General features: G+C 48.2%; 1 protein-coding gene across 2 annotated transcripts; it reads left to right on the forward strand.

The window, feature by feature from the left end:
• Positions 1-1,857: 1,857 nt before the first annotated feature.
• On the forward strand, positions 1,858-18,319 carry LOC310768652 (heat shock cognate 71 kDa protein-like). 2 transcript variants are annotated; one of them, XM_083627219.1, is made up of 9 exons: positions 1,858-2,085; positions 6,944-7,153; positions 8,511-8,716; positions 9,055-9,207; positions 9,977-10,532; positions 13,730-13,932; positions 14,193-14,391; positions 15,705-15,937; positions 17,871-18,319. In XM_083627219.1, exons 2-9 carry the CDS (start codon positions 6,949-6,951, stop codon positions 18,060-18,062), a joined length of 1,947 nt encoding a protein of 648 aa, XP_083483345.1. In that variant the 5' UTR covers positions 1,858-2,085; positions 6,944-6,948; the 3' UTR covers positions 18,063-18,319. The 2 variants fall into 2 exon arrangements, with proteins under 2 accessions (XP_083483345.1, XP_083483344.1); XM_083627218.1 differs by lacking the exon at positions 1,858-2,085 and adding an exon at positions 2,111-2,216.
• The last annotated feature ends 9,011 nt before the right edge of the window (positions 18,320-27,330 follow it).

Below are 27,330 nucleotides of genomic sequence, written 5' to 3' on the forward strand. Positions count from 1 at the left end.
TTTCAGCAGATGACTAGTGCAGGCCCCCAGTCTGGATCAGGATTGCATTCTGGATTGGGGCCCTGTGAATGGGTTTCTCCCACCCCTTCAAAATAAAAACAGGCAGGTTAAGCACGCTTGTTTATAAAGTCCATGAAAAAGGTTAGCTGTAGTTTTTCTCTTAAATATGATCAGCCTGGAAGCAAAATGTCAAAATTTACTGAGGGTCCTTTCTTTTAAGTGAAACACCCCTGAGATAAGAGGCAAAAATAAAAATTGTGCAGGCCTGGAATCTGAAGCAACTGCTTCTTAATACAACCGAGTCTAGGAAAGACGTTGTTTTTAACCTAAGAGTGGGAAAGTACAGACTGAGGTACACGATGGTAATCAAAGTTCAAATTATGGTCCCTGAGGGTGGCTGTGTTTTTCCGCTTGAGAGTCATGTATCTAGTCTTAATAGACACTGCAGTCTAAAGAAAAATGTTAGAGCTGAAGGAGCCTGTGATGTGCATTTAACATGAAAACAGATACAGAGGGCGTTAAAGAGAAACACTTTGTTTCCCATGAAACCATCCATCCCATTTTCCTCCAAGTGTCTACTGCTGCCACACAAAACCTGCACTTTCCTAAAAAAGAAGAAGGTAGAGTACAGCACATAGGGGATAAGATCAACAAAAGAGCCAGAAAAAACATTAGCTGTGATTCTGGCATTGTAGGGGGTTGGACTAGATGACCTTTGGGGTCATTTCCAACTCTACAATTCTGTGATCCAGTCATTTAAAACACAAATAAATACTCCCTGGTTGTAAGAGGGAGGGCAGCAGAAATCATGTTGTAAAGGCCTGTCTCAACAACAAAAGTTTTCTGAAGGAAGGGAGGGATGTTTCCTGCTGAGTATCTACTGGCAGGGAGTTCCACAGGGCAGGGTCTGCCGCTCTTAAGCCTCTGTCCTGACTTGAAGGCCAGCCAAACCTCAGGGGCATGGAGAACTCAATAATGAAGTGCCCGGATAATGTTCATCCATTACAATAGTCACATATCACTTGACTTGGCTGGCACACTGAGCAGGAGATTTCTGATATTCCTGCATCGCAGGGGGTTGGACTAGATGACCCTCATGGTCCCTTCCCACTCTGCAATTTTGGCTGGGTGGCTTTGGGTCACTGTCTCTTAGCTTAACCTATGTCACAGCATTGTTTGCGAGGATAAAACATGGAGGTGAAAAATCCATGTACGCCACCTTGAAGGAAAGGTGGGATATAAATCAAATTAATAAATATTAGCAAAGGGGTGGAGCAGAGAGGAAGGAAGAGGCCATCTTCCCTAATGCTTCATATGCTTAGGTATGCTATTTTGGACAAGCACTCTGCATATGATCAGAGGTGCTTTTTCACACCCGTTCAAATTATGTCCTGGAGATGCAGATTCTTGCTTCTGCAACACCCTTCAGAGAGTTGAGAAGCAAACATTGCAGCCCCCTAACGCATACACACACCCAACCAACCAACCCTAACTTTGGCCATAAGCTCTCCAGGTGGTCTTCTATATACGGGAGATCCTCATTCTCTTTCTCCTGTCCCACACCTCCCCTTCTCCCTAAAAATAACCACGCACCCCAACTGCAAAATTAGAAACTGAACTCATAGCTCCAACGGGAAACTTTTTATTTATGGAGCACCGAGTGTCACTCCGGGTTGCCGTGTAAACGGGGCGCGGGGCGCGCGAAACCGGATCCTACCCTCCCTCGGCTTCTTGAAAGTTCCACTCCCGCGCCGAGACAGCTGGAGCCCGGCCCCGCCCCTTCCCTCGTTGACAGACAAGTCGAGCCGGGCCCGGATTGGACGGATTCGAAGCCAAGTCGAGAAGCTTCTGCAAAGTGTCAGCGCCCTTAAACGGGGTGGGGAAGAGAAAAATGCACTAGCGCGCGCAATAAGAGGGGCGGGGAGGGCGGTCTGCATATAAAGCCTGGGAGTACCAGGCGGGCGCGCGCGTGCCGACGCTCTCCAGTTGTTTGCAGCTGCAGCGCACTTTCAATATAGATAGCAATTTTTCCAATTGTTATTTCCAGTTGCTGTCAGAAGAAAAAGGGGCTGCATCTTGCATAAGGTATATATGGCTGTATTGCAGCTTGTTTATGTGCATGCATGGGTGGGAGCAGAAGTTTGGCGTCTCTCAACAACTGCGCACTTTTCCCGCGTTTGCAGCCAGGCGTCTGGGGCGGGCTCCCTCGGATTCCAGTAAGGATCGCGGGGGATCCTCGCAGGAGGGATCCCCAAGCGCGGGTCGTTCCTGTGGATTGCACCGCGCGAAAGCGAAGAGGCTGCGTGCATTCGGGCTGCTGCAGTTCCGTTGTGGAGCGGATGGGTTCATTTCCAGTGCAAGAGTGCCCCTGAGCATAGTGCAGAGTGGCTTTGCTGCACCGCGGCGTAAAACACGGGTTCGGTTCTAGGGCTTGACCTGAGCTTCGCCGTTGGTTGCGTTTGGAAACGAGTCTTTGGAATTTGGGGGCCAGCGAGCACCCCAAACTGGGGAGGGGCGACGAACACATCTTTTGCCACTATTTTTTTTGTGCGCGAATTTGGGACGGGCTGCGGAAGTTACGATCCTGATAGCCCTTTTCTTATGGGCTTTGCAGACGCTTTATTTACACGATCCTGACCGTGTTCCAACTCAGAACTTGCTCTCATTGATCATTCTGCAAAGCTTGCTCCCTTGCAAACGCAGCTCGGGTTTTATTTCTAGCTTGTTCCTAAACGCAATCCTATGCTGTATATGCAGCTTCAATTTAGGAGTGGCCGCTGTTGAAGGCTCGCGTCAGATGCGTAGGACCGGCTTGTGCGACTGCAAATCCTCTTAGGATCGCGCAGTTACGTTTTGTGGGACGTAGGCAGGCAGGCGTGCCTGGAATTTAGGATTTATAGCTAATTCAGTGCAAAGTAGCGCTGAGCCCGGACGCCTGGGTTCTGCTTTCGTTGGCGAGTACCAGAACGCCATCGTTGGATGTTGAGGCATTCAGTTTGGAGCAACTTAAATAGGTGGATATTTGTCATCTCTAAATATAAGCGCCCACTATAGATTCACCGTGGAAAATTACAGGCAGACAACACCCGTTACTTTGCAGCTCTCCCTTCCATTGAACTGGCTGGTGACTATTTTGCAACGTTTAACTCCTTGCTCCTTCTGGTGGTATTGCTACTAATAACAATAACTAACAACTCACCATCCCAGACTCCATTTGGGTGGTTTGGAATCTTTAAAATAAAGAAAGTATGGATTGATTCATATTTTTTTTCTGTCTAATTGGTTCTGGCTGGTAGAAATTCTTCAAAAGAGCACTGGACTGTGTTGTTTTCCCCCCAAAGAGTAATTAAGAGTTTAAAATAGTTGTGTACTTCTGAATAACATCTGCCTGTAGACAGCTGTACATCTTAGATTGCCCTGGGAGTACATTCTTAACAATTCACTGAAGCGGATTTTTTTATTTATTTAAAAAAAGCAGTTGCCAACTGATGGCCAGGAGAGCTGTCCCTGTTCATTTAAAGGCAACAGGATTCAGTTAGGTGAACTTTCCTGCAACAAGTGCAATCAGTATTTTGAATACTTGCATATGACAACTTCATTTGCAAAGGGCAATATCCAATTTACTGCGTAGTGCGAACCATGCCTACTCAGCAGTAAGTCCTATTTATTTCAATGGAGTTTACTCCCAGGTAAACAGGGTTTAAGGTTTGCTGCCAAGTTGCTTGAGCCCATTGATTTCAGTGTATGATTAAAGCTGGCTATCGCCCAGATGGTAGCTTAATTTGGGTGAATTCAGAGTGCATGACAAGCGCACTTAAAACCTCTTGGAAGGGACTTGAAAGGGGTGGAGTGTTTGGTTTCCTCAGGTGCCTGTCTGACTTTGCCTTCTTTGGGGTTGCTGGGTGGGTGGGGCGTAGAGCCTGGTAGGATAGCTCCCCACTCCCCACAAAAAATAATAATGGAGCCAATGGAAACTGGCTGCCCAGGAGGTGTGAACACGTGCCTTTTTTTCTGGAAGGGAGATGGGAGTCGGTGCTCCATCCCATCCTCCAATTAAATGAGGTTAGAGTAGTTTTTCCTCTGCTCTTCTGGGGATATTCCTAGGCTTGGCTGGGTGCCCAGAAGACTGCATCTGCAAACATTGGCTGTTCATGTGTCCTAACTACTGCTTTGGAACGATCTGCTCTTGGAATAAAGCAAGGGAACACGTTTTTGTGCCTCAAGAGCATAAAAGCATAGGTTTCTGGTGTTCAAAAGAAGCGTCAAATAGTGGGAGGTAGGTGTGTGCCTCCTTCGACTTGGCCGAAATATTTTATGTAAAATAACGTAGTTAGCATATACAGCAAGAGGTTGTTGTCTTGTGTGCATGGTTTTCCATTCAGTATTGATTTTTAAGAGCTGTAGGTCAGGGGACAGAGCATCTGCTTCTTCTGCAGAAAGCCCCGGGTTCAATTTATGGCACCTCCAGGTAGGACTTGGAAAGGCTCCCGTCTTGAAACCCTGGAGAGCTGCTGCCAGCCAGTGTAGACAGATTGGCACTCGATGGTCAGGAGAAAGGCAGCATCTTGCGTTCCTCTGGAGAGTGATTTGCTTGAGATTACTGGGTCACCTTGTAGCTGGTTGGAGATTTGAACCTGGATTTCCTCAGGCCTAGCTCCATCACTCCAAGCCAGGGGTTGGGGGCACCTGCGTCCCTCCACAAATATCATGGGACTACAACTCCCATCAGCTCCGAGGAAGATGGGAGTTGTAGTCCTGCCGCATCTGGGGGGGCCACAGGTTCCCCATACTTTCCCTAAACGCTGCCTGCCACCTGTGGTTCTGAGGCACAAATCTACTGGCATAAAAGGACACACACACACACCCTAAAAGAAAACCCAGATGTCTGGAGGCGGATGAGACTTAAATGAGGGGAACACACTCTTAACTATGCCCAGAGGCACTCCACGTTGTTCCCTAAGCTGGAAATTGCTCCAGAATAGATTGGAGGACTCTGCTGAATCCCTGACACTTTCCCTCTCTAGGTATTTAGGATCTTGAGTGAGGGGAGTGGAAAAGTAAGCCCTCCAGGGGTTGGTTTTGGTTTTTTAAAAAAAGCTCCAGGAAAGGAAGGGGAGTCTAGTGGGGGTGTTTTTTTCCCAGAGGGTGCTCCTGGAAGCAGAGGCTGCTTGGGGAGCAAGAAGGAAGGAGGGTTTCTGAGCTCCTTCGCCTGTTGCGGTTTCTTGGCTTGGCTCATTGCAGCCGTCTTCCGCTCCTCCGCAGTCTCTAAGCCCTCCCTGTAGCAGAGTTCTCGAAAAATCTTTACAGGCTAAGGAGGGAGAGCGCGCAGCATGGCGCGAGACTCTTGCAAAGTCCAGCCGCCCAGCCCCAAACGGCTGTCTCCACCCCCACCCCACCCCACCCCGCCTTAACGACCTGGGGCAGAGTTGGCCACTGGTGTGTGTAGTTTTTTCTATGTAATCTGATCTTGAGCAACAGCTGTGCCCTTCAGACTGCCAGCAACCCTGCCAAGCATGCCCTGAAGCCAAGAATAGGACCCAGTACTGTTTTGCTTAACTACTGCCTGTTCTTGGACCCCCACACCATGACTTCTGAACTGCAGGGCTTAATCTGAAAGCAGATCCTTCTTGGCTGCAGCCAAGTCCCAGTGTTTCTTACCTTGCCCTCCCGTAGGAGCTACTAGGAGTGGTGCTGGGGCGGGGGGCGAAGGCACCTCAAATCTCCTGCTATGTTTTTCATTTGCAGCTGAGATTGCTTCTCCCTACTGCTCTTTGTAACCACGTGCCATCTTTGCTCTCTCTATTTAGAAGCTAGCTTGTCTGGAAGTCGGTGCCCTTCCACTGCTGGGGCTGCGCTGTGCATTGGCAAGCCAGCTACAGAGTACCCCTGAGCATGTGCAGAGCACTCTGCAAGGTCTAGTCATCTGCATCTTGGAAGCACGCAGGCTTTTTTCCCTTTAGCCCTAAATAGCTTTATCAGTCAGTTGAGCATGAGACTCTTTATCTCAGGGTCGTGGGTTCGAGCCCCATGTTGAGCAAAAGATTCCTGCATTGCAGGGGGTCAGACTAGATGACCCTTGTGGTCCCTTCCAACTCTGATTCTCTGAAATAGATCTGCTGCCAGCTTTCTGATTTCCAGCTCACGTGGCTTTGGGGTTCTTCTCATACTGCTTCCAGTATGTGCTGTGCTAGGAGCAGTACAGGAAGAGCCAATGCTATAATGAACTGTAACCTCTGAGTTTTTGGTGTGGTGACTTCCCCTTAAGCTCTCATAAGACGCTCGCCACACAGTGAAGCAATTTCGGTTTCGTGAGCATGGCAGTACAAAAAGTAATGTTGGCGATAGTCACATTCTTTTGGGCATGGAAAGTTGCCCGTTACCTTGTTCTTTATCAATAGGGACGCTTTTAGGTATCTTATCCTAAAGATCCACCAGGATACTCGGAAGTTCCTCAGTCTTCCGACCCATAGCAATGGATCCAACGCAGTGTGATTTCTCAGGTCTCCATTCTGCAAAAAGCGATCTCGCATCAGACTCTTGCTGGGATTTTAAGCCAGCCCATTAACACCGATCTCCCTGCGTCATCCTGGTCTCCCTACTTGGGAGCTGAAGGATCCTAATGCTTTTTTGGGGGCAGGGGGAGAGGAGGAAATTTTGGCATAATGACTCCTGCAAGCATGTCCAAGATTTGCATTGTGGTCCCCTGGAAAGATTTTGTTGGATTAAGTCTGGGTTAAATTTTCCCCAGAGCCTTGTCTAGTGTGTTCCCCAAAGCTTCTAGCAGGGGGCCGCAGCCAATGCAGATGTTTTGCACACATTGCGGGATCTCTGCTATAACAGATGATGCTGAACTCCAATACATTTTTCTGTATGTTTAAGCAATTAATGGGCTGTTGTCTCTTCTTGCATTGACGTCACCGGTGTGTCACCTTCCCCCTTGCAGCCAAAATGTCCAAGGGTCCAGCTGTCGGCATTGATTTGGGGACCACCTACTCCTGTGTGGGCGTCTTCCAGCATGGCAAGGTGGAGATCATCGCCAACGACCAGGGCAACCGCACCACCCCCAGCTATGTGGCCTTCACGGACACAGAGCGCCTTATCGGTGATGCTGCCAAGAACCAAGTAGCCATGAATCCCACCAACACCGTCTTCGGTAAGAACTGGCCGCCCGGCCTTGCCACGCCATCCGGAGGGGTGATAAGAGGTCCTTTGAGAGGAAGAGGAGGAGGATAATGAATTTATTATTTATACCCCGCCCATCTGGCCAGGCCTCCCCAGCCACTCTGGGCGGCTCCCAACAGAATATTAAAAACACAATAAAACATGAAACATTAAAAACTTCCCTAAATGGGGCTGACTTCAGATGCCTTCTAAAAGTCAAATAGTTGTTTATTTCCTTGACATCTGATGGGAGGGTGTTCCACAGGGTGGGCGCCACTACCAAATAGGCCCTCTGCCTGGTTCCCTGGAACTTCACTTCTCGCAGGGAAGGAACTGCCAGAAGGCCCTCAGAGCTGGACCTCAGTTTCCGGGCTGGACAATGGGGGTGGAGACACTCTTTCAGGTATACTGGGCCAAGGTCATTTAGGGCTTTAAAGGTCAGCACCAACACTTTGAATTGTGCTCGGAAATGTACTGGGAGCCAGTGTACATTTCAGGACTAATGTTATATGATCTTAGCAGCCACTCCCAGTCACCAATCTAGCTGCCGCATTGTGGATTAGTTGTAGTTTGCAGGTCACCTTCAAAGGTAGCCCCACATAGAGTGCATTGCTGTAGTCCAAGCGGGAGAGAACTAGAACATGCACCACTCTGGCGAGACAGTCTGCGGGCAAGGAGGGTCTCAGCCTGTGTACCAGATGGAGCTGGTAGACAGCTGCCCTGGACACAGAATTCACCTGCGCCTCCATGGACAGCTGTGAGTCCAAAATGACTCCCAGGCTGCACACCTGGTCCTTCAGGGGCACAATTACCTCATTCAGGACCAGGGAATCCCCCACACCCACCCGCCCCCTGTCCCCCCAAAACAGTACTTCTGACTTGTCAGGATTCAACCTCAATCTCATGGATGGCTTTATTCTAGTGCTGGCTGTTTTAGAGAACAGCTGACCAGGTGTGTTAGCTTGAAAGCACAAATTCCTTATGCAACCTCCCCGGGGGCCGCATTCCAGAGGTGGATGGGGCCAGAGGCAACAGATTGAAGCAGCTGATGGCACAGACTCCTTGGTTTGGGTTCCCCTTCCCTCAGGAGTCACGGGCTTTTCCAAAGCAGCCCCTGGAGGGAGGATAGAGAGGGGTGTGTAGAAATTAGCCTCGTTTGCCTAGGTAAAATTTACATTTCTTGCTTTGCCCACTTTTTCCCCTGCTGGCATGGAGAGCCTGGAAGGGGAACGTGGATTAAGTGCATGTGAATAATGGAGCTCTTGACTTACTCATCTCTTAGCTCCCTGAGGGAAGCTGTTATTCTTTGGAAGATCTCATTACTGTTTCCCTGCCTCTCCTTTTCCCAGATGCCAAGCGCCTTATCGGCCGCCGTTTCGATGATCCCGTGGTCCACTCAGACATGAAACACTGGCCCTTCCAGGTCATCAATGATGGGGGTCGTCCCAAGGTGCAGGTGGAGTACAAAGGGGAGACAAAGTCCTTCTACGCCGAGGAGATCTCGTCGATGGTTCTCACCAAGATGAAGGAAATTGCAGAGGCCTACCTGGGCAAGGTGGGCAGCGTGAGGGATTTTGACCCCAGCTACAGTGAAGGATTATGACTGGGGAGCAGTGGTGACAGGAATCTCTGGTTTATATATTAGACCAGCAGCTGCTCTCCAGAATTCTGGTACACTGGTTCTGGGTCTTTTTGGCAGTGCTCCGGATTGATTCTGGGCCTTTTACATACAAAAAGCTTGGAATGTGGAGTGGGAGAGGCAAAGGACTATGAGTCAAATTTGAATTCCCCCTTTATTTTCTCTACCTTCCACAAAATACCCACCAACAGCAACACAATGGGGGCAAGAGCAATCCTCATAATTCCCATTCTTTCTCCCTCTTTCCACCACAGACTATTGCCAACGCTGTCATTACAGTCCCGGCCTACTTCAACGACTCCCAGCGACAAGCCACTAAGGATGCCGGCACCATCTCGGGCCTCAACGTCCTCCGCATCATCAACGAGCCCACGGCAGCCGCCATAGCGTATGGCCTGGACAAAAAGGTCAGGAGGGGTTTCATTACCCCCCACCCCCATGTTGCTAGGTTTGGACTAAGCCCAGGACAGTGAACTGCAGGCAGAGCTCATAGCACTTGTCAGCAGGGGTGGGAAGCCTGTGACCCCTTGGTGTTGCTGGACTACAACTCCCACCGTTCTTGACCCTTGGCCATGCTGGCCATGGCTAATGGGAGTGGGGGTCCCAGCAACAGCTTGGAGGGCCGCAGGTTTCCCTCACTTCTAGGCCAGAAGATCCCAGAAAGTTCTTGGGTCGAATTCATACCTTTAAAGCACTTTCAATTCCCAAATAATTCTGGGAATTGTAGTTTAAGGGTGCTGACAAGAAACCAACCTATACCCCTCCCAGAACTACAATTCCTGGTGCACTTTTAATCCCTCTTCCCAAGGAACTCTGGGGGCCCTAACTCTCTGAGAGAGCGCAGGGTATCTGAAAAAATCTCAGCACCCTTGGCAAACTACAGGTGCCAGAATTATTTGGGGGAAGCCACGACACTTTAATATGGTATCAGAGTGCTTTACATGTTTGATATGAGCGTGGTCCTAAGGGCTATCACGAAACTACAGTTCCCAGCAATCTTCTGAGAGAATCCTGACAATAATCCAAGTTCAGGTCTGCCATTGAGTCCTGTTCTTTGGTTCATGGTTAAGTGGTGGAATTTGTGTTTGTGTGTTTAGTTTTGGTTGAAGGTACTGGAATTCCACCCAAAACAGGCCACGGTTCTTCTTACATGTTGCTGGTCCATCCTTCCTGTAGGTTGGCGGCGAGCGCAACGTCCTCATCTTTGACCTGGGCGGCGGCACTTTTGACGTCTCCATCCTGACCATTGAGGACGGCATCTTTGAGGTGAAATCAACGGCCGGCGACACCCACCTGGGCGGCGAGGACTTCGACAACCGCATGGTGAACCACTTTGTGTCGGAGTTCAAGCGCAAGCACAAGAAGGACATCACGGACAACAAGCGGGCGGTCCGGAGGTTGCGCACCGCCTGCGAGCGGGCCAAGCGCACCCTCAGCTCCTCCACCCAGGCCTCCATTGAGATTGACTCCCTCTACGAGGGCATAGACTTCTACACCTCCATCACCCGGGCCCGCTTCGAGGAGCTGAACGCCGACCTCTTCCGGGGCACCCTGGAGCCCGTGGAGAAGGCCCTGCGGGACGCCAAGCTAGATAAGTCTCAGGTGCACGATATTGTGCTGGTTGGTGGCTCCACCCGCATCCCCAAGATCCAGAAGCTCCTGCAGGACTTCTTCAATGGCAGGGAGCTCAATAAGAGCATCAACCCTGATGAAGCAGTGGCCTATGGCGCAGGTAAGAGAGCCTTGCCAGAGGTGGTAGGCCTCAGAATGCCGGTTACTAGGAAACGAGGGTTGCCACCTGTCCTGTATATAATGCAAGATTTCCCCATACTTGAATGTAAAATGCTACGTCCTGTATTGATACGGTTCTGTCCCGTATTTCAGGTCCTTCTCTCTCAGTGCCAAGTTAGGGATCCTTTCCAAATGCACGCGTTGAAAGGGTATGTGAAAGGTTCATGTAGCCCAGAAAGATGGACAGATTTGTGTGTGTGTGTGTGTGTGTGAGAGAGAGAGAGAGAGAGAGAAGAGAGACAAATTCCAGACGGGGCCACCCGGTTAGGCTGCAGTAGATTTTAATGGATTGCTTTGAAGCCACTGCAGCACCAGATGGGGGTGGGGAATCGATCCCGGCCGCCCTGTCCTGTATTTTGCCAGAACAGAAATGACAGCCTTCTAGGAAACACAAGTGGGGAGAAGCCTGATGGCTAAGTTTTGCCTTCCTCTGTCAGAGACAGAATAATAACTGCTGAAAACGGCAGGAGAGAGTGCGGGTGCTGCTTTTGGGCTTCCCATCTGGCTGGCCCCTCTGAGAACATGATGCTGGACTAGTAGATAAAACCTTTTGCCCACTCCTGCAGGCGGTGCTGTTGATATCAGGGCTTGGTATTCTTATGTACGTTCCAAGAACCCAGGTCCCTGCAGGACCCAGAGGCTCTCCTCTTCCATAACTGCTGCAGCTTTTCTGAGGCAGCTGGTTTCCATCATCTAACCATGTTAAGTTGCCTCCTGAAAAATGAGAAGAGGGCCCTCTGCCAGTTATTGGGGCCTGAGCAGATGGCTGGCTTTGCCCGCTAACCCTGATGGATGCATTCTGCCTCAGTTGTTGGTGTTCAGTAGCATGCTTGCCTCTCCCAGCTGCTGGAAACCTCAGATGGTGAGAGGTCTGGTATCCTCAGCTTCCTGCTTGGGGTTTCCCCACAGGGCTTTTTTTCAGCCGGAACTCGCAGGAACTCAGTCCCGGCATCTCTCGTGAGCACTACTGCCATTCTAAGACAATGAGGGAGGGGTGCAGGGTGAGTTCTGGCACCACTTTTTCTAGAAAAACAGCACTGGGTTTCCCATAAGCTTCTGGTTGGACACTGTGAGAACAGGATTCTAGATTAGATGGGCCACTGGGCTGATTCAGCAGCCAAGCTCTTCTTAACGTTCACGCTGCTGTTGAAAGGGTGAAGCAGTCAATCGGGATTTGCTACTCAACCGAACCGCGCTGCATACCAAAGAAAGGGCAATGAAGTATTGAGCAAAGGGTGGTGAACCTTTGTCAATCAAAGAGCTGCATGCCAGTCAAGGGTGGGGCCAGAGGCTTGAGTGGGTGAAGCAAGATGTTTAACTCCTTTATCATTTACAGTCATACCTTATGTTGCGTGTGCTTCATGTTGTGCCTTTTCGTGTTACGTCACACGGCAACCCGGAAGTACCGGAGCGGGTTACTTCCCGGTTTCGCCACTCGTGCATGCGCAGAATTGCGCTATGCACAGAAGTGCCAAAGCTCGCCTGTGCAGACGCAGCGCTTCGAGTTGTGGGCATTTCACATTACGGACGGGCCTCTGGAATGGATTCCGTCCGTAACACGAGGTACCACTGTATTAAATCTGTATACTTCCCCTCATCCAAAGATCCTGAGGCGGTTCACAAAATAAAAACGCAAAATACATAACAAAAACAAGACCAAACTAATAACCCCCTTTCCACAAACATGTTAACAGGATATATACTGTTAACTAGTTCAAGGCCTGGCTGAAGAGAAACTTTTTCCATCGCCACCTAAATATATGTTGTGAAGGTGTCCGGCAGGTCTCCCAGGGGAGAGCATTCCATAAACAGGGAGCCACCGCAGAAAAGGCCCTTGTGTCGCTGACCTCCAGACCTCTCACAGGGTCTGGGTTGGTTCATATGGTCCTGAGCCGTGACTCTACCTGTGATCAGTGGGTGACACTCCAGTCAAGTGGAAGCCAGAGGTTTCTTCGCACTCCCACCAGGAAAGCAAGAAGCGTCAGCAGGGTCCAAGGATACATTTCTAGCCAGGCAGAAATGGGGCCAGCAAAGGCTGTGGCCTGGGCACTGTCCCAAGGACCAGATAGAGATTCTTGGAGGGCCATGTTTCACGCCTGGCTTCTAGGGATGCAGTATTCAATGTAATTCTACAAAGCATTAAAAGTCTAGTGTTGATAGTACCGTTTGGGAATGCTGATAGAATCACGTTGGCTTCCACCTGCCCCATCAGGACAGAAGCAGGTTGTAATTCTTCTGATCTTCCAGGAGGTGTCCTCATTATATCTTTTTACCACACCCAGCACTACAATACCCCTTTAAGCAGCCATGGCCTCCCCCAAAGCACCCTGGGGGTTGTAGTTGGTTAAGGGTGTCATGGAATTCTACTCAGTATTGATCCAGAGTCGAATCCCAACATACAGTTAGCAGAGTAAAAGCTTAAACATGTTGCAGGATTAATAGTCCAGAGGCAATTAATATTTCATTCAGCAGAGCTTTACTGCTACTGAGGGAAACGAGCATAATGGTCACAAATCCAATACGTTCAGTCCATAAGAAATCCAGTTGCCGCAGACTTAACTTTAACTTACAATAACTTATAATAAGACTAAAGCCTTAACACTAAGCATACTGTGTACAGAACACCACGCCAGAAGGAAAGAAAGACAGAAGGTGAAACCCAGGCTCCTCCTGGCCTGTTTTTATAGTCAGCATGACCTTGACAGAAGAGATAAGAGAATCAATTTTAAGCCAGTTGTACTCAGCTTCTCTGAAGGAATAACTCAAACATCACAAACCTTTTGCTTGTTTCTTTCACACAAAGCTTCCGGAACGCTCTTGAATTAATTAGAATAGGAAAGATCTCTACACATCAGATTGATACTTTTTGCGCTAGAAATGCCAACTAACAAAGGGTGCTAGGAGTTTTTGGGAGACTGCTGATTCCCTCACAGAGCTACAGTTCTGCAAAGTGGTTTTACAAAATTTCTCCAAGGTTGGAGGAAACTCAGGAGGGCTTTGGAACGGCCAGTGGTCACGACTGGAGAGAAACTGGTTGTCTTCTTAAGAGCATAAGACGAGCCTGCTAGATCAGGCCTAAATTCCTGCCTGTTGGCTTGACTGCTCCATCACCACTTGTGTTGCTCTTCTCCCCCACAGCTGTCCAGGCTGCCATCCTCTGTGGGGACAAGTCCGAAAATGTTCAGGACCTGCTACTGCTGGACGTCACGCCTCTGTCCCTGGGAATCGAGACGGCCGGCGGGGTGATGACCGCCCTCATCAAGCGCAACACAACCATCCCCACCAAGCAGACCCAGACTTTCACCACATACTCAGACAACCAGCCTGGGGTGCTCATTCAGGTAAGGGGGGGTGACTGTGACCATGGCAAGGGAGCATTATGGGATGTTGGCTGAGCGTTGCATTTAGCAGGCTGAGCATTGCCAAAACAATGGCACAGACTCAGTTGACCGAAGCGAAGGGGGGTTTTGTGTAGTTGCTCGAAGGATGCACACCGAGTTTCTTGCATGGTGTGGTTGCGTTGGGAGAACCAAGCTTTGCTTTCTAACAACCTGGTGTTCTCCTTCCTTCCTCTCAACCCCACCCCACCTTCTGCAAATAGGTATACGAGGGAGAGCGTGCCATGACCAAAGACAATAATTTGCTGGGCAAGTTTGAGCTGACAGGCATCCCCCCTGCTCCTCGCGGCGTCCCCCAGATCGAAGTGACCTTCGACATTGATGCCAACGGCATCCTCAACGTCTCGGCTGTGGACAAGAGCACTGGCAAGGAGAATAAGATCACCATCACCAACGATAAGGGTGAGTACGCTGGCCGAAGGGGGGCGGCACAGCAGCTGTAGGCTCTTGCCTGTCACAACACATCCTTGTGGTTGTTAATCTGGGCACCCAATCAGCACCCCAAACATGCCAATGTGCCAACTCTGCTTTGATTCCATTGAAGGTTTGATTTTTTTTGTTCAGTAGTTGCCCAGTGGAATAGGGAGTGAAGCTCTGCAAATGAATAAACCAAGCGATGTCGTCATTATTTTCAAAATTTCTTGGTCCGAGGGTCACAGCGCAGCTTACCATATCAAAGCACAAAAATGCATAGCATAGTAACAAACAAACACACACACAAAATTTAGAAGGCCGTAGAGGGTTTCATTAGCCAAAGGGCTGGGAGAAGAGGGAATGTTTTTGCCTGGCGCCTAAATACATGTGGGAATTAGGAAGTATGGGGGAAGACAGAATGAAGTGCTGCCTGAATGCAGCCAGATTGGTTTCAGCTATAATCTGGAGGGTTAAATGTGTTCATCCGCACTTCTCTTTTCCCCAAGATTTCTAGTCACGGGTCTGAGAGGTTCTTTTTGTGTCTTTTTTTCATCCTGCCGCTTTCCCTGGGAAACCCCCCCAGTTTACTGCTGATTTGGAACAAATGTCCACCAGGTTTTCTGCAGATTAAAGAAAAATAACCAACTCAAACCCAGGACTAGAAATCAGGGGAGAATTTATAAAAGAATGGAAACTGTTTATTCAATATTTACAGATAAATTGCAAACAGGTAGAAACATCGGCAGGATTATTGTAACAACCTGCAGTTTCATAAGAGTATATATTTAAAGGCGATAATTAGAGGAGCAAATTAAATGAATTTGGATATGCAGATGTTAAGAAATAAATTTAAGGAACTGCAGAAAGAGGGGGAAGGAAGTCAAACTTTGAAATGTTAAATTGATTGTAAAACTAATGAAATGTATTAACTTGAAAAGTATAAATAAAAACTTTTTAAAAAGAAATCATGGGAGAAACAGAGGTGTGGATGACCCCTAAGTTTTGTTCCCTATTCCGCTGGGGGAAATCAATCCTTGATTGGGATCTAGTGAATGTTAGTGTAATGGCTGGATTTTGGCATACAGTACAATGATGTGTCTCTTGTCATCCAGTCACCATCAGTGTATTTGGAGCAGGCATGGGGGCATCTGTGGCCAGTTTGCTCTGTCCCAGCTCCTACCATCCTTGAGCATTGGCCATGCTGACTGGGGAGGACAACATGTAGATAACCTGCAGGCAGCCCCCCCCCAACCTGGCTTAGTAGTTTGCCCCTGACCTGTGTAGCTTCTCTTGTGCCGCAGGCCGCCTGAGCAAGGAGGAGATCGAGCGCATGGTCCAGGAGGCAGAGCAGTACAAGGCTGAGGATGAGATCCAGAGGGAGAAGATCACGGCCAAGAACTCCCTGGAGTCCCTGGCCTTCAACATGAAGAGCACGGCGGAAGACGAGAAGCTCAAGGACAAGCTGTCCCCGGAGGACAAGCAGAAGATCCTGGACAAGTGCAACGAGGTCATTTCCTGGCTGGACAGGAACCAGGTGAGCTTACAAAGGGCGTGAGCAGCGGCGGTACTTGTCTTGAAATGTACTTCCTGTTTGGAAAAGAAGCCACAATGAGGCAGGAGGGGGATGTTAAGGTAAATAGGACTTAATGAGGCACATACTGCAAGTAATCGAGGAGGTTCGGTGCTTATTTCTACTACGTATTTTGCGGTTTTTATATTGCAGTTTTACATTGTGAACCGCACTGAGATCTGCGGGTGAAGGGCGGTATACAGATTTAATAAATAATAATCAAAATGCTAATGCGAGGTTGAGGAACCTGCAGCACTTTGTGTGTTGTGGGCTCTTCTCCCTTGGAGGTTTTTTTTTTAGCAGAGGTTGGATGTTTATCTGTCGTGAATGCTGTAGTTGAGAGATTCCTGCATTGCAGGGAGTTGGGCTAAATGAACTTTGGGGTCCCTTCTAACTCTGTGACACTATGATTCTGTGACTCCAATTCCCATCAGATGCCCTTGCCAGATGGGTAACAGTAAGAGGTAATGGGAGCAACTTCGGCAGGGCTACAGTGCTCCCCCATGCCTGCAGTAAAGCAATGTGTGATGGCAGAGGAGGTTTTTTTTTACAGGATTTCAGATCTCCATTGACAAACAACCTTAGTTGCCTTGGTATAGCACAGCAAACTACAGGCGAGCGAGGCTTTGTTTACTGCTGTAGATGCAATATGGCTTCTCTGCAGGTTTTCCTGTGAATTGTAACTTAGGGATTTTGTATTCTCTTGTTCCACTGCTCCCCCACAGGGGAAATGTGCTGTTGAGCGCTCAGTCAGAGCAAATGCAATTCGGGTTTCCCCCGGATTCCCGTTTGTTCTGATCTATCGCTGATCTTTCCTTGGAAAAGGAGCAGGGCCAGTGGAAGAATTTCTCAGACCCATGCTTTCTAGGCACAGCACAAGTGGAAGTGTAACGTGTCGGTTCCACTTCTGTTGGAACCTTATTGCGGCATTTTGAGTTCACCTTTGAATCGCGGGTTGTTGTTGTTGTTCAGCTGTTTTCCACTAGAGGGCAGCCAAAGCATCCGAGTGATGGAGCATAAGTTTGGCGTAATATAGATCTTCCCCTTTGCAGATTGGCTGAAAAGCCAAATCTAACTTTGCTGGAACATGGTTTCCTGGGGAGAGTGCTAGCTGCTAAGGAAGGACAGAGAAATCAGTGTCTCTTCCTGAAGGATTAAAACGCCAAAGCATACACCCTTTTGATCTGTTGTAGAGGGGGGAACTGGCTGAGGATTTTGTGTGTGTTTGTGTGTATACACACAATTTTTGTTAAATTTTCTAAATTACATTTCAAAATATTCATTTAAACAACCTTAAATCAATGACTTCCCTTCTTCTCTTTTGGTGGTTCATTTTGCATGCCATACATCCCTGCATATTTTATATGAACGAAACCATTCAATAACCCATTGAATAATAAGTCTGGCATGCATGCCTTTGGGTATGGGAAGGCGAAAATCTATAAAGGCTTTATGAACCATATTCTAAGGAAGCAGTTGTATAGAGTTTGGGAGAAATATAAAAATTTGCTGGAAAGGATAACACCTCTGTGGCTCTCTCCCATTGAGGCTATTGCAATAAAGAGAGTTAATATGGATAGACAATGGGCAACTTACAGGGAATTGCTACACTTTACAGAAGGGGGGGGGGGCTTAATTGAAATCAATAGAAAATGTAAGGAGCCATGTTACAGACCGGTTACAATATCATCAATTATATGAAACGTTTAAAACGGACAGGAAAAATGGTTTTCCCCGGACCAAAGCTCACGATTTGAAAAGGACTTTTACAAAACAAAGAAAAACTTACTATCTAAAATGTACAATCTGTTGTTAGAATGGGAAACGAAAGACGAGCTTGTTAAAGTTCAGAATATCCTTAACGGTATTGCACCTCTTCTTTCCTTGTCTCACCCAGATGGCGGAAAAGGATGAATATGAGCACCAGCAGAAGGAGCTGCAGAACGTCTGCAACCCCATCATTACCAAGCTGTACCAAGGGGCAGGGGGCATGCCCGGGGGGATGCCGGGTGGGATGCCCGGGGGCTTCCCAGGAGCCGGAGGCGCTGGCGGTGGCTCTTCAGGCCCCACCATCGAAGAGGTGGATTAAGAGCCTTCTTCCTCTTCCTCTGCTCTGCATGGTAATAGGGAGAAATGCAAGCTGGCCTGGATTCTGCTTCACTTTGCCAACTTCTGCCCATGAGCCTCTGCACTTAAATGGAGTTTGCTTGCTCTGTTCTCTCCCCACCACTCCTCCCCAATATGTTTTCTGTAACGGAGTGGGGCATGTCTCCTTACTTACCGCCAAATCCGAGACTTCACAGATGGTGTTCACATGAATAAATTATTGCACTTTCATCACCCTGCTGCTTTGGTGCCCGTGTGTTTTGTGTATTTGTGTTTTGTTGTGTACAAATTCACAAGGTTCTAGTCCACAATATGTTGCCTGTTAAGATAGTTGACGTGCAGGTGTTGTTGGGTGACCTGTTTTTTTTTCCCAAGAACTACAATTGCAAAACCACGGGGCTTTGTTGGGAGCCAACCATCTGCTGATCAATGCTTGAAAATTCCATATGGGCCAAGCCAGACTTAACTGGCATCAGGTGTATGGCACAGGGGCATGGCTTGGGGGCAAAGCAGCCTTGCAGGCCCAACAGCTGGTTCTGGGGCCCCATGTAGTTAATAGTTGCAGCCCCTGTGGTCAGAGACCATATAACCCATGATGCAGTGCACACAGGTGTGCATGCCTGGCAGCAGTGGCATGCATTCATATTGCTTTTGTTCCTGTCTTTTAATAAGAAAAGCTGGTGTTGGAAGGCACTGGGCTGATGGCCCAGCTAGTAACCATTGATTGCTTTCTCCATAAATTTCTCATGCCCTCTTTTAAAGCCATTCGAGTTTGTGGCCACCATTGCCTCCTTTGGGAGCATGTTCCATAGTTTATGTACTGCATGAAAAAGTTAATTTACCTTCCTTGGATGTCCACGTGTTCTAGTATTAATGCGAGAGGGAGAAAATCTCTTCCCTCTCCTGGAAGAATCTGGGTCAGCCAATACGGTGGGAATTCCACTGAGCCACTTTTGCCTACAACAAAAAAAGGGTGGGGCCATGTAGCTTCCTTGACCTGTGCATGCGATCCCCTCTCATCCTAATAGCTATGTGTAAAGCCAGTATCTGGCACACCCCAAACACAGGCCTTTTTCTGTTGCTAAAACAAAAGAATCTGTTTTGCCCTTTAGTTAACCTTTTGCCCTACCTTTTTGCCACAAGGGCTGTGGCTGAATTGAGGACTTAAGATCATGCAAAAAGGGAGCAACTCCCTCCGCCCCCCCCCCCGAAGAACAAATCTTACAAGAAGCGACATTGGGTGCTTACATTGGCTCTGGAATTCACTTCATGGGTAGTTAAAACGATTGCACCATTGTGCGGACCTCTCAACAAAGCTGAATGATGGGACCATAAGTCCCATCTAGCTATGACACTGACAGATCTATGGGAGTCTCCCAATCCATCCTACAGATAACAGCAACTGAACCTGGGGGGCTTTTCATGGAAGCCCTGCCTGTAAAAAGGTAAAGGACCCCTGGGTGATTAAGTCCAGTAGGAGGCGACGGGTTGTGGTGCTCATCTCGCTTTCAGGCCGAGGGAGCCGGCATTTTTCCGCAGACAGCTTTCTGGGTCATGTGGCCAGCATGACTAAACCACTTTTGGTGCAACGGGACACTGACGAGTGCCAGAAGGCACGGAAATAGGTATCTGTTGCAGCGGTACCTATTTTTCTGCTTGCACTGGTATGCTTTTGAACTGCTAGGTTGGCAGGAGCTAGGATAGAGCAACGGGAGCTCACCCTGTCGCGGGGATTCGAACCGCCAACCTGATTGGCAAGCCCAAGAGGTTCAGTAGTTTAGACCACAGCACCACCCGCATCCCTATAACCCTGTCCTGTGCTACTGAGCTTGCAAGGTAATGGGTTAAGAGTTGCAGCTAGACAGTTGTGCTTATGCCACCTGGATGTCTCTGAACAATCAGTGTCATGGACTGGTTGGACACAGAGGAGCAGTGGCAGGAGCCAACTGGGGAATCCCCGAGGGAAGAAGGCCCAGAACCTGGGGATTGGTGGTGGGACAGCTATGTAAGAGGGAGAAGACTGGAAAGAGGAGGTGGTGTCAGAAGCTGAAGCGGTAACTGGGGTGGGGTGGAGTGAGTCTGGAAGAGTAAGTCCAAAAGCTGAATCGGGGCAGAAATGAGTCTGGCTGCTGAAGAGTCATGGGTGTCTCCCCCTCCTGCGACAGGCTCCCCTCCCTGCTTGTCTCCCACAACCAGAAGAGGCATGAAGAGGGTGGAGGAGAGGTTGGCTTCACGCAAGGCAGCGTCTCAGATTGCATGGGAGAAACTGGAGAGGCTGGTACTTTCAGTCTCAGCAACTGACCCACAGGGGCAAAACTTACGAGGGATGAGCTGCTGTGCTCATTTGGCCTGATACTCTGCCAAGGCGGTGCAGTTTGTGTTCTTGCTAATAAAGAGTTAACTCCAACAGTGATTTACTGCTGGCTCCTTCCTGTCACTCAGATCAGAATCTCGTTGCAGCTGTCAAATATTTGCACTACCTTCGGAGCATCATTGTCACTGCTGCAAGCCTGCTCTTGCATCTCTGACTCATGGGGTGAGAGGAGAGGCTCGTGTAGGAAGCCTCCGCAAACATCAGACGTCATATTTGTACATTCCCAACATACTATGGGAGCCCACTGGGTGATAATTAGTAAATCTACTTCCTGCCCTTCCTCCCTAGCTGCCTAGCATGGCAAACAACAGATAAAACAATGCAAATATTTTTAAAAGCCATTCCAGTGCAGCAGCTAACTGAAATGCCTGTTGGAAATGGAAGGCCTTCCGTAGGTACCAGAAAGAACAGAGATCATGCCTTTCTAATATTTGGGGTTGGGGGAACCCAGAGGATAGGAGTCGCTATGACTAAAGGCCCAGTTCCTTTATTGTTCAGAATGGAACTCCTGATAGAAGGAGGTCCTCTGCAGGAGGTCCTCAACTGCAGAGGGCAGAGACGGCTGGGTCTTCTTTCTTTGATGATCACTCATAGCTGAGTAAGATTGTCTTCCATAAACACAGTTTTAACAGTGAGTCCGTAAGTGACTGTGGAGGCCAATTCTGGATCCACATGTCCTTCCACAGTGGGGACATAGGTTTGCGGGTGGGAGTTGATCATGGTGAGGGTTTGCCAAACGTGTCTTCCTCTTAGCACGCTTCTCCCTTTCGTCCTGAATTTGAGTGTCTTCAAAGTCCATGACACCTTTGGTAAAGGCTGTTCTCCAATTGGAGCGCTTGCCCGCCTGTGTTCCCCAGTTGTCAGTGTTTATACTACTTTTTTATTTTATTTGCCTTGAGAGTGTCTTTAAACTTCTCTTGTTGATCACCAGCATTGTGCTTTCCATTTTTAAGTTCAGAATAGAGTAGTTGCTTTGGAAGACGATAATCAGGCATCCTCACAACATGACAGTTTTAAAGAGGTGAGACAATCTTTCAGGAACATAGTCCTGTAGGCCAAGGATGGAAGACCTGTGAACCTGTCATAATTCCTGGCCATTGATGTTTCCTGATCGTTGATGTAGCCCAACCTGGTTTCTTTACCCAACATGTTTGCTGACACAAGGTGTGCTGATGACTTTAAGGAGGTGACATACTCCTTAAGGTGAATAGGCCTTCTAATGGCTGTTTGCCACAAACAGACCTCCATGGAGCCTCCACAGACAATATACCACTGAATGACAGTGGTTTCCTAGAGCAGCTGTGGGAGAGAGCTGTTGCCTTTGTACCCTGCTCATGAGCTTCCTGGAAGCATTTAATAGGTCATTGTGGGAAGCAGGACTTGATAAATAAGTGTTATAGCTCGGGGGGGGGGGGAGCCATGGCTGTTTAAAGAGGTATAATACAGCTATAAATGGATAGTGCGGATGTGGTCCAACACCCAGAGGCTCCTGCAGGTCGTATTTTTTGCAAAGATGACCTGGCTGCTTTGTTGCTTTTCCAGTCTGCTGGCAACCCTAACAAAGCGAACCAAGGCTAAGAGACGTGGTTTGCTCCAGGCTACTGCAGCAATGAGGTGGACAAGCTAAATCACAAAATGAGGCTTCACGCGTCAAGGCCTGAACTGCTTCTCCAGCAAAGTTCCAAGTTCTTTAATTGTGCTATTGAGGACCAGGGTTTGCTGGAGAGAAACAGTGGCAGAGCATCTGTTCTGCATGCAGAAGGTCTCAGCTTCAACCCCCAGCACCTCCAGGTGGGATTTTTAGAGATTCCTATTTGAAAATGGTCCCAAGGTTTTCCTGCAGGCTATAGTGCAGCTTCCTAACCTTCCTTCCTAACCTTCTTGATGCACCAGGACTGAGTAGATCTGGGGTTTTGGTAGGTGTAGCTTGTCAACAGTTGGGATTTCACCATTTCCATCCATGCCTGCAACTCTGAATTCAGCCTTTGCAATCTTAACGGTTTGAAATGCACGAGTTCCTCCTTTCGTAATGCTGAACAATCAGGGACATTTGGTTCTGAGTCCGCTACAGGTTTTCTGTGCTTGCATGGAGAAATCCACGCACTTGCCTAGTATTGTTTGCGTGTGGGCTCTTCAAAGGTGATGCCGATTTTGCTTTTGCTGAAGGATCAAGGAAGGGGGAGGGAATTAACAGGAGAGAAAGGAACAGGTGGGGGGTCTGGAGAGGTGAGTGAAAGCTCCCAGGCTGGAGCAAGAATTTCCTTTAACCGCAACGTGTGCTGGTATGGGGAAATGGCAGAACAAGTGTTGCAAAACCTGCTGCAATGTTCTGTCTGCTTTGTAAACAGCACTTTGAAGAATCCTGCAGGGTTATCACCGAGCTCTCCGGAAGCATGGTTGGCATCTGTGACCTGCCCTTAAATGTGGAGTGATGAATTTCAGGCACAGTTGTTGAAATAATACTCTCTATAAAACTCTCTCTACATCCATGCCCACCAAAGTTGGTCGAGACTCCTTTAGACTCAGTGTTCATTTGACTGCTTGCATCACCTGCCATCCTTGCCCATCCATGTGCACCAAAAAGGATGCTTCAATTTCCTTCTTGCGAGAAGAAGAAGAGTTTGGATTTAATATCCCGCTTTATCACTACCCTAAGGAGTCTCAAAGCGGCTAACATTCTCCTTTCCCTTCCTCCCCCACAACAAACACTCTGTGAGGTGAGTGGGGCTGAGAGATTTCAGAGAAGTGTGACTAGCCCAAGGTCACCCAGCAGCTGCATGTGGAGGAGCGGGGAAGCGAACCCAGTTCACCAGATTACGAGTCTACTGCTCTTAACCACTACACCACACTGGCTCTTGAGAGTCCACAAGAACTTTCCCTGCAGTGGTAGGTTCAAAATTAAATACTTTCCCCACAGTGTCAGCTGGCTGACAACTAGGGGAGCCATCTCTAGAGGGCCCTATGGGCCCAAGCACCCACAAAACGCTCAGCACCCACACCACAGGGCCCCTGACACAACTTCCCATGCCTCATGAAGCATGGGAAATCATGCCTCGGAGATACTGCCTGAGGCCTTGCAAGGTCTCAGAACCTGGTGCCACTGGAAGTTAGGTTCTGAAGCCACAGGGCGTGTGACATCATGGCACGTTGCAATATGACATCATGTCACGACGCATATGCTGTGCACCCATAACCTGAGGCCCAAGTCGGTGCCCCTGCTGACAACAGGTGAAAGCACCTAACTGATCAACGTTTTCCTATTTTGATTCTGTCTACATCAGAAACAACCTGGAACACTTTTGCCTGTGGCCAGCGACTCACTATACCTTTAACACACATTCAAAACACACATCTTCCCTTAAAGAATTCTGGGAACTCTAATTTGTTAGGGGATGCTGGGAATTGTAACTCTATGGGGGGATAAGCCACGGAATTCTTTGAGGGGAAGAATGTGCTTTAAATGTAGTGTGTACACAGTCTTGGACCACATTCACACTACATATTTAAAGCACTAAGATGCTACTTTAAATAGCTATGGCTTACCCCAAAGAATTCTGGGAGCTGTCTTTTGTTAAGGGTGCGACAAGTTGTTAGGAGACTCCTACTCCCCTCCCAGAGCTACAATTCCCAGAATGGTTTAACAATCAATCCCTCTTCCTGGTGAACTCTGGAAACTGTAACTCTGGGAAGGAAATAGGGGACTCCTACCAACTCTCATCACCCTTGACAAACTATCATAATTCCTTGGGGGAAGCCAGGACTGTTCGTAGTGGTATCATAGCACTTTGAATATATGGTGGGTGGAGAAGTTAAGTGAATGCAGTGAAACAGTCAAAGCTGATCCTCTTATTTTTGCAACCCTGGGACCTTATGGTGAAGGGTGGATAAGAAATCCAATAAGAATAACAACAACAATACATTAACATATATATATACAGTTGATTTATTAGTGTGTCAAAATTCTTGCTCAGGCAGCAGGATCCAGATTGTCGTGGCATTTCCAGTCCTCTTCAGGCCTCCAATTTTTTTGTGATGAAAACAAATAGGCAGGATTCCTGTCCCAACCGCTTTAACAGCCTACATGAGGGTGCATTCATTTTACACAGCATGGGGATCGCCCACGATTTGCCACAGGTGTTTTCCAGGACAACCGTGACACACAGTGTGAGATGTTTGGGGCAGCAAACATGCATGTTGTTTCCTTTCTACAGCACTGTGGTGTGTTCCAATCCGGTCGCCAAGCTACCGCAAGATAATAGAGATGGATAATAGTTGTAGTGGAGGAGGCCATCTCCGTGAGTCAATGCCTAATGCCAGGTAAAGACTCCTATTATACCTCTGTATAATTAACTTGTGGAACTCACCGCTGCTACAGGGTGCAGCAGAGGCTGGGGATTTTGCAGGAGCCAAAAAGCAGAGTGGGGGAGTTTTAACTGCGGAAATCACACCCTGATTTTAAAAAAAAAAGTTTTTAGAGCTCGTTTATGTAAATTCTATGCAGTCCTCAGAAGTTAATGTGTCCGTGTTCAGCAATGAGGAAACTGAAATTCTGTGCTCAGGATAGGTAAAAGGTAAAGGTACCCCTGCCCATACGGCCCAGTCTTGACAGACTCTAGGGTTGTGCGCTCATCCCACTCTAGAGGCCGGGAGGATAAATCGTGCAAAATAAGTTAACTTTTAGGAATCTGTTAAGGTGCGTAATATTGCTTGTTTCTACTTTATGCAGTAGGGTAAAGTGACTGATGAAGAAACTATCACTACCATCAACCCAGGTCGGTTCACCATTTCCGCTTCCTTGTGTAAAACTGAAGAGCTGGGGCCTCTTCTAATGTCCCCCCCCCAAAAAAACCTTCTTTCTTTACTTTTCTTTAAAAAAATTCTCCATCAGTTAAAGTGTCATGCAGAAGATGATCTTCCCACTCTCAATTTTACCTTCACAACAACAACCCGTTTCCCTTTGATAAAAGGGAAGAGAACAGTTTAGTAAAATTCTAATAACAACAACAACAACAACAATAATAATAATTTATTATTTATACCCCGCTCATCTGGCTGGGTTTCCCCAGCCACTCTGGGCGGCATCCAACAAAATATTAAAAACAATACAACATCAGACATTAAAAACTTCCCTAAACAGGGCTGCCTTCAGTTGTCTTTTAAAAGTAAAATAGTTGTTTATTGCCCTGATATCTGCTGGGAGGGCATTCCACAGGGCAGGCACCACTACCGAGAAGTCCCTCTGCTTGGTTCCCTGCAACCTCACTTCTCGCAGCAAGGGAACCGCCAGAAGGCCCTTGTCACTGGACCTCAGTGTGTCCGGGCTGGATGATAGGGGTGGAGACGCTCCTTCAGGAATACAGGACAGAGGCCATTTAGGGTTTCAAAGGTCAGCGCCAACACTTTGAATTGTGCTCGGAAACATCCTGGAAGCCAATGTAGGTCTTTCAGAACCAGTGTTATATGGTCTTGGTGGCCACTCCCAGTCACCAGTCTAGCTGCAGCATTCTGGATTAGTTGCAGTTTCCGGGTCACCTTCTAAGGTAGCCCCACATAGAGCGCATTGCAGTAGTCCAAGTGGGAGAGAACTAGAGAATACACCACTCTGGTGAGACAGTCTGCGGGCAGGTAGGGTCTCAGCCTGCATACCAGATGGAGCTGGTAAACAGCTGCTGTGGACACAGAATTAACCTGGGTCTTTATTGTGCTTATCTTACTTTGAGGGCAGCAGAGTGGGGGCTTGCATCATTTGCTTCATTCTGCAAAGCATATCTCTGGTGGTCTGCCCTTGTCAGACTCCAGGATGCCTGCACTTTCTGATTTTAGAAATGAACAAATAAAACTGTGATTTACCCACAATAAACCGAAGTTTAGAAGTCACTGTACTCTGTTTAAGGATGCTGTCATCAGGAAGGTGGGGTGGAATTCAGCTACACACTCACAGGACAAACAACAACACAATTTAAAGACTCCCTGATAGGTAATGAGCTCAGTCTAGCCTGGGATGGCAGACTGGTTGTGCCAACCCTTAAACCCTGCATCCCTACCCACAGGCTAATGTTGACTGAATGGCACACAGATCCAGGGAGATCTCAGATAGAGGGCCCCGCGCCTGTCTATTGGCTGGATACGCACCACACCTCTCTCAGGTATGCCAGTGGGAGTTTTAAGTGGGAGGGGGATGTGCTGTTTTCTTCCGGCGTCCGCAAACTGGATGTATCGAAGAAATGCAAACAGGCTCACAAATGTGTAATAAGGTTGTAATAAGGACCAGCAACAGCCAGACTCTGTTGGAGTCAGAACACCTACACAAACTGCTATTGCTACAACCACAATAACCACACAAGCCAGCTCCTTTGGCCTCCTCCCTGCAGGATATGAGGCAAGGAGTTGGGTTTTTAATCTAGCTCAGGCATCTCCCTCCCAGATGCCACAGCTGCTCCCCCAGATTACATGAACGTCATACATTTAAGACACTGTGTACCACTTTAAGCAGTCACGACTCCCCCCCTCGCAAAGAATTCTGGGAGCTGCAGTTTGTTAAGGGGGCTGAAAGTTGTTTGGAGGCCCCTATTCCACTCCCAGAGCTATAGTTCCCAGAATGACTTAACAATCTACCCCTCTTATAGGGAACTCTGTTTCCAGGTCCTTGGCATCTCTGGGCAAGGCTGAGAAGGATTTGTGCCTGAAATCTAGAAAGTGTAGACCAGGGTTTCCCAAACTTGGGTCTCCAGCTGTTTTTTGAACTACATTTCCCATCATCCTTGACCACTGGTCCTGCTAGCTCAGGGTGATGGAAGTTGTAGTCCACAAGCAGCTAGAGACTCAAGTTTGGGAAGCCTTAGTGTATACATCCCAGTAGTGATGTATAGAAGTGAGT

The sequence above is a fragment of the Podarcis filfolensis genome, assembly GCF_964270895.1.
Source record: "Podarcis filfolensis genome assembly, chromosome: 8".
NCBI lineage: Eukaryota > Metazoa > Chordata > Lepidosauria > Squamata > Lacertidae > Podarcis > Podarcis filfolensis.

Coding starts and splice junctions, on each gene's coding strand:
- LOC310768652 (XM_083627218.1), top strand. CDS start 2,114: ATGTGCATGCATGGGTGGGAGCAGAAGTTTGGCGTCTCTCAACAACTG. Junction 2,217..6,943: donor GCGGGCTCCCTCGGATTCCA/GTAAGGATCGCG, acceptor TCCCCCTTGCAG/CCAAAATGTCCAAGGGTCCA. Junction 13,933..14,192: donor AGCCTGGGGTGCTCATTCAG/GTAAGGGGGGGT, acceptor TTCTGCAAATAG/GTATACGAGGGAGAGCGTGC.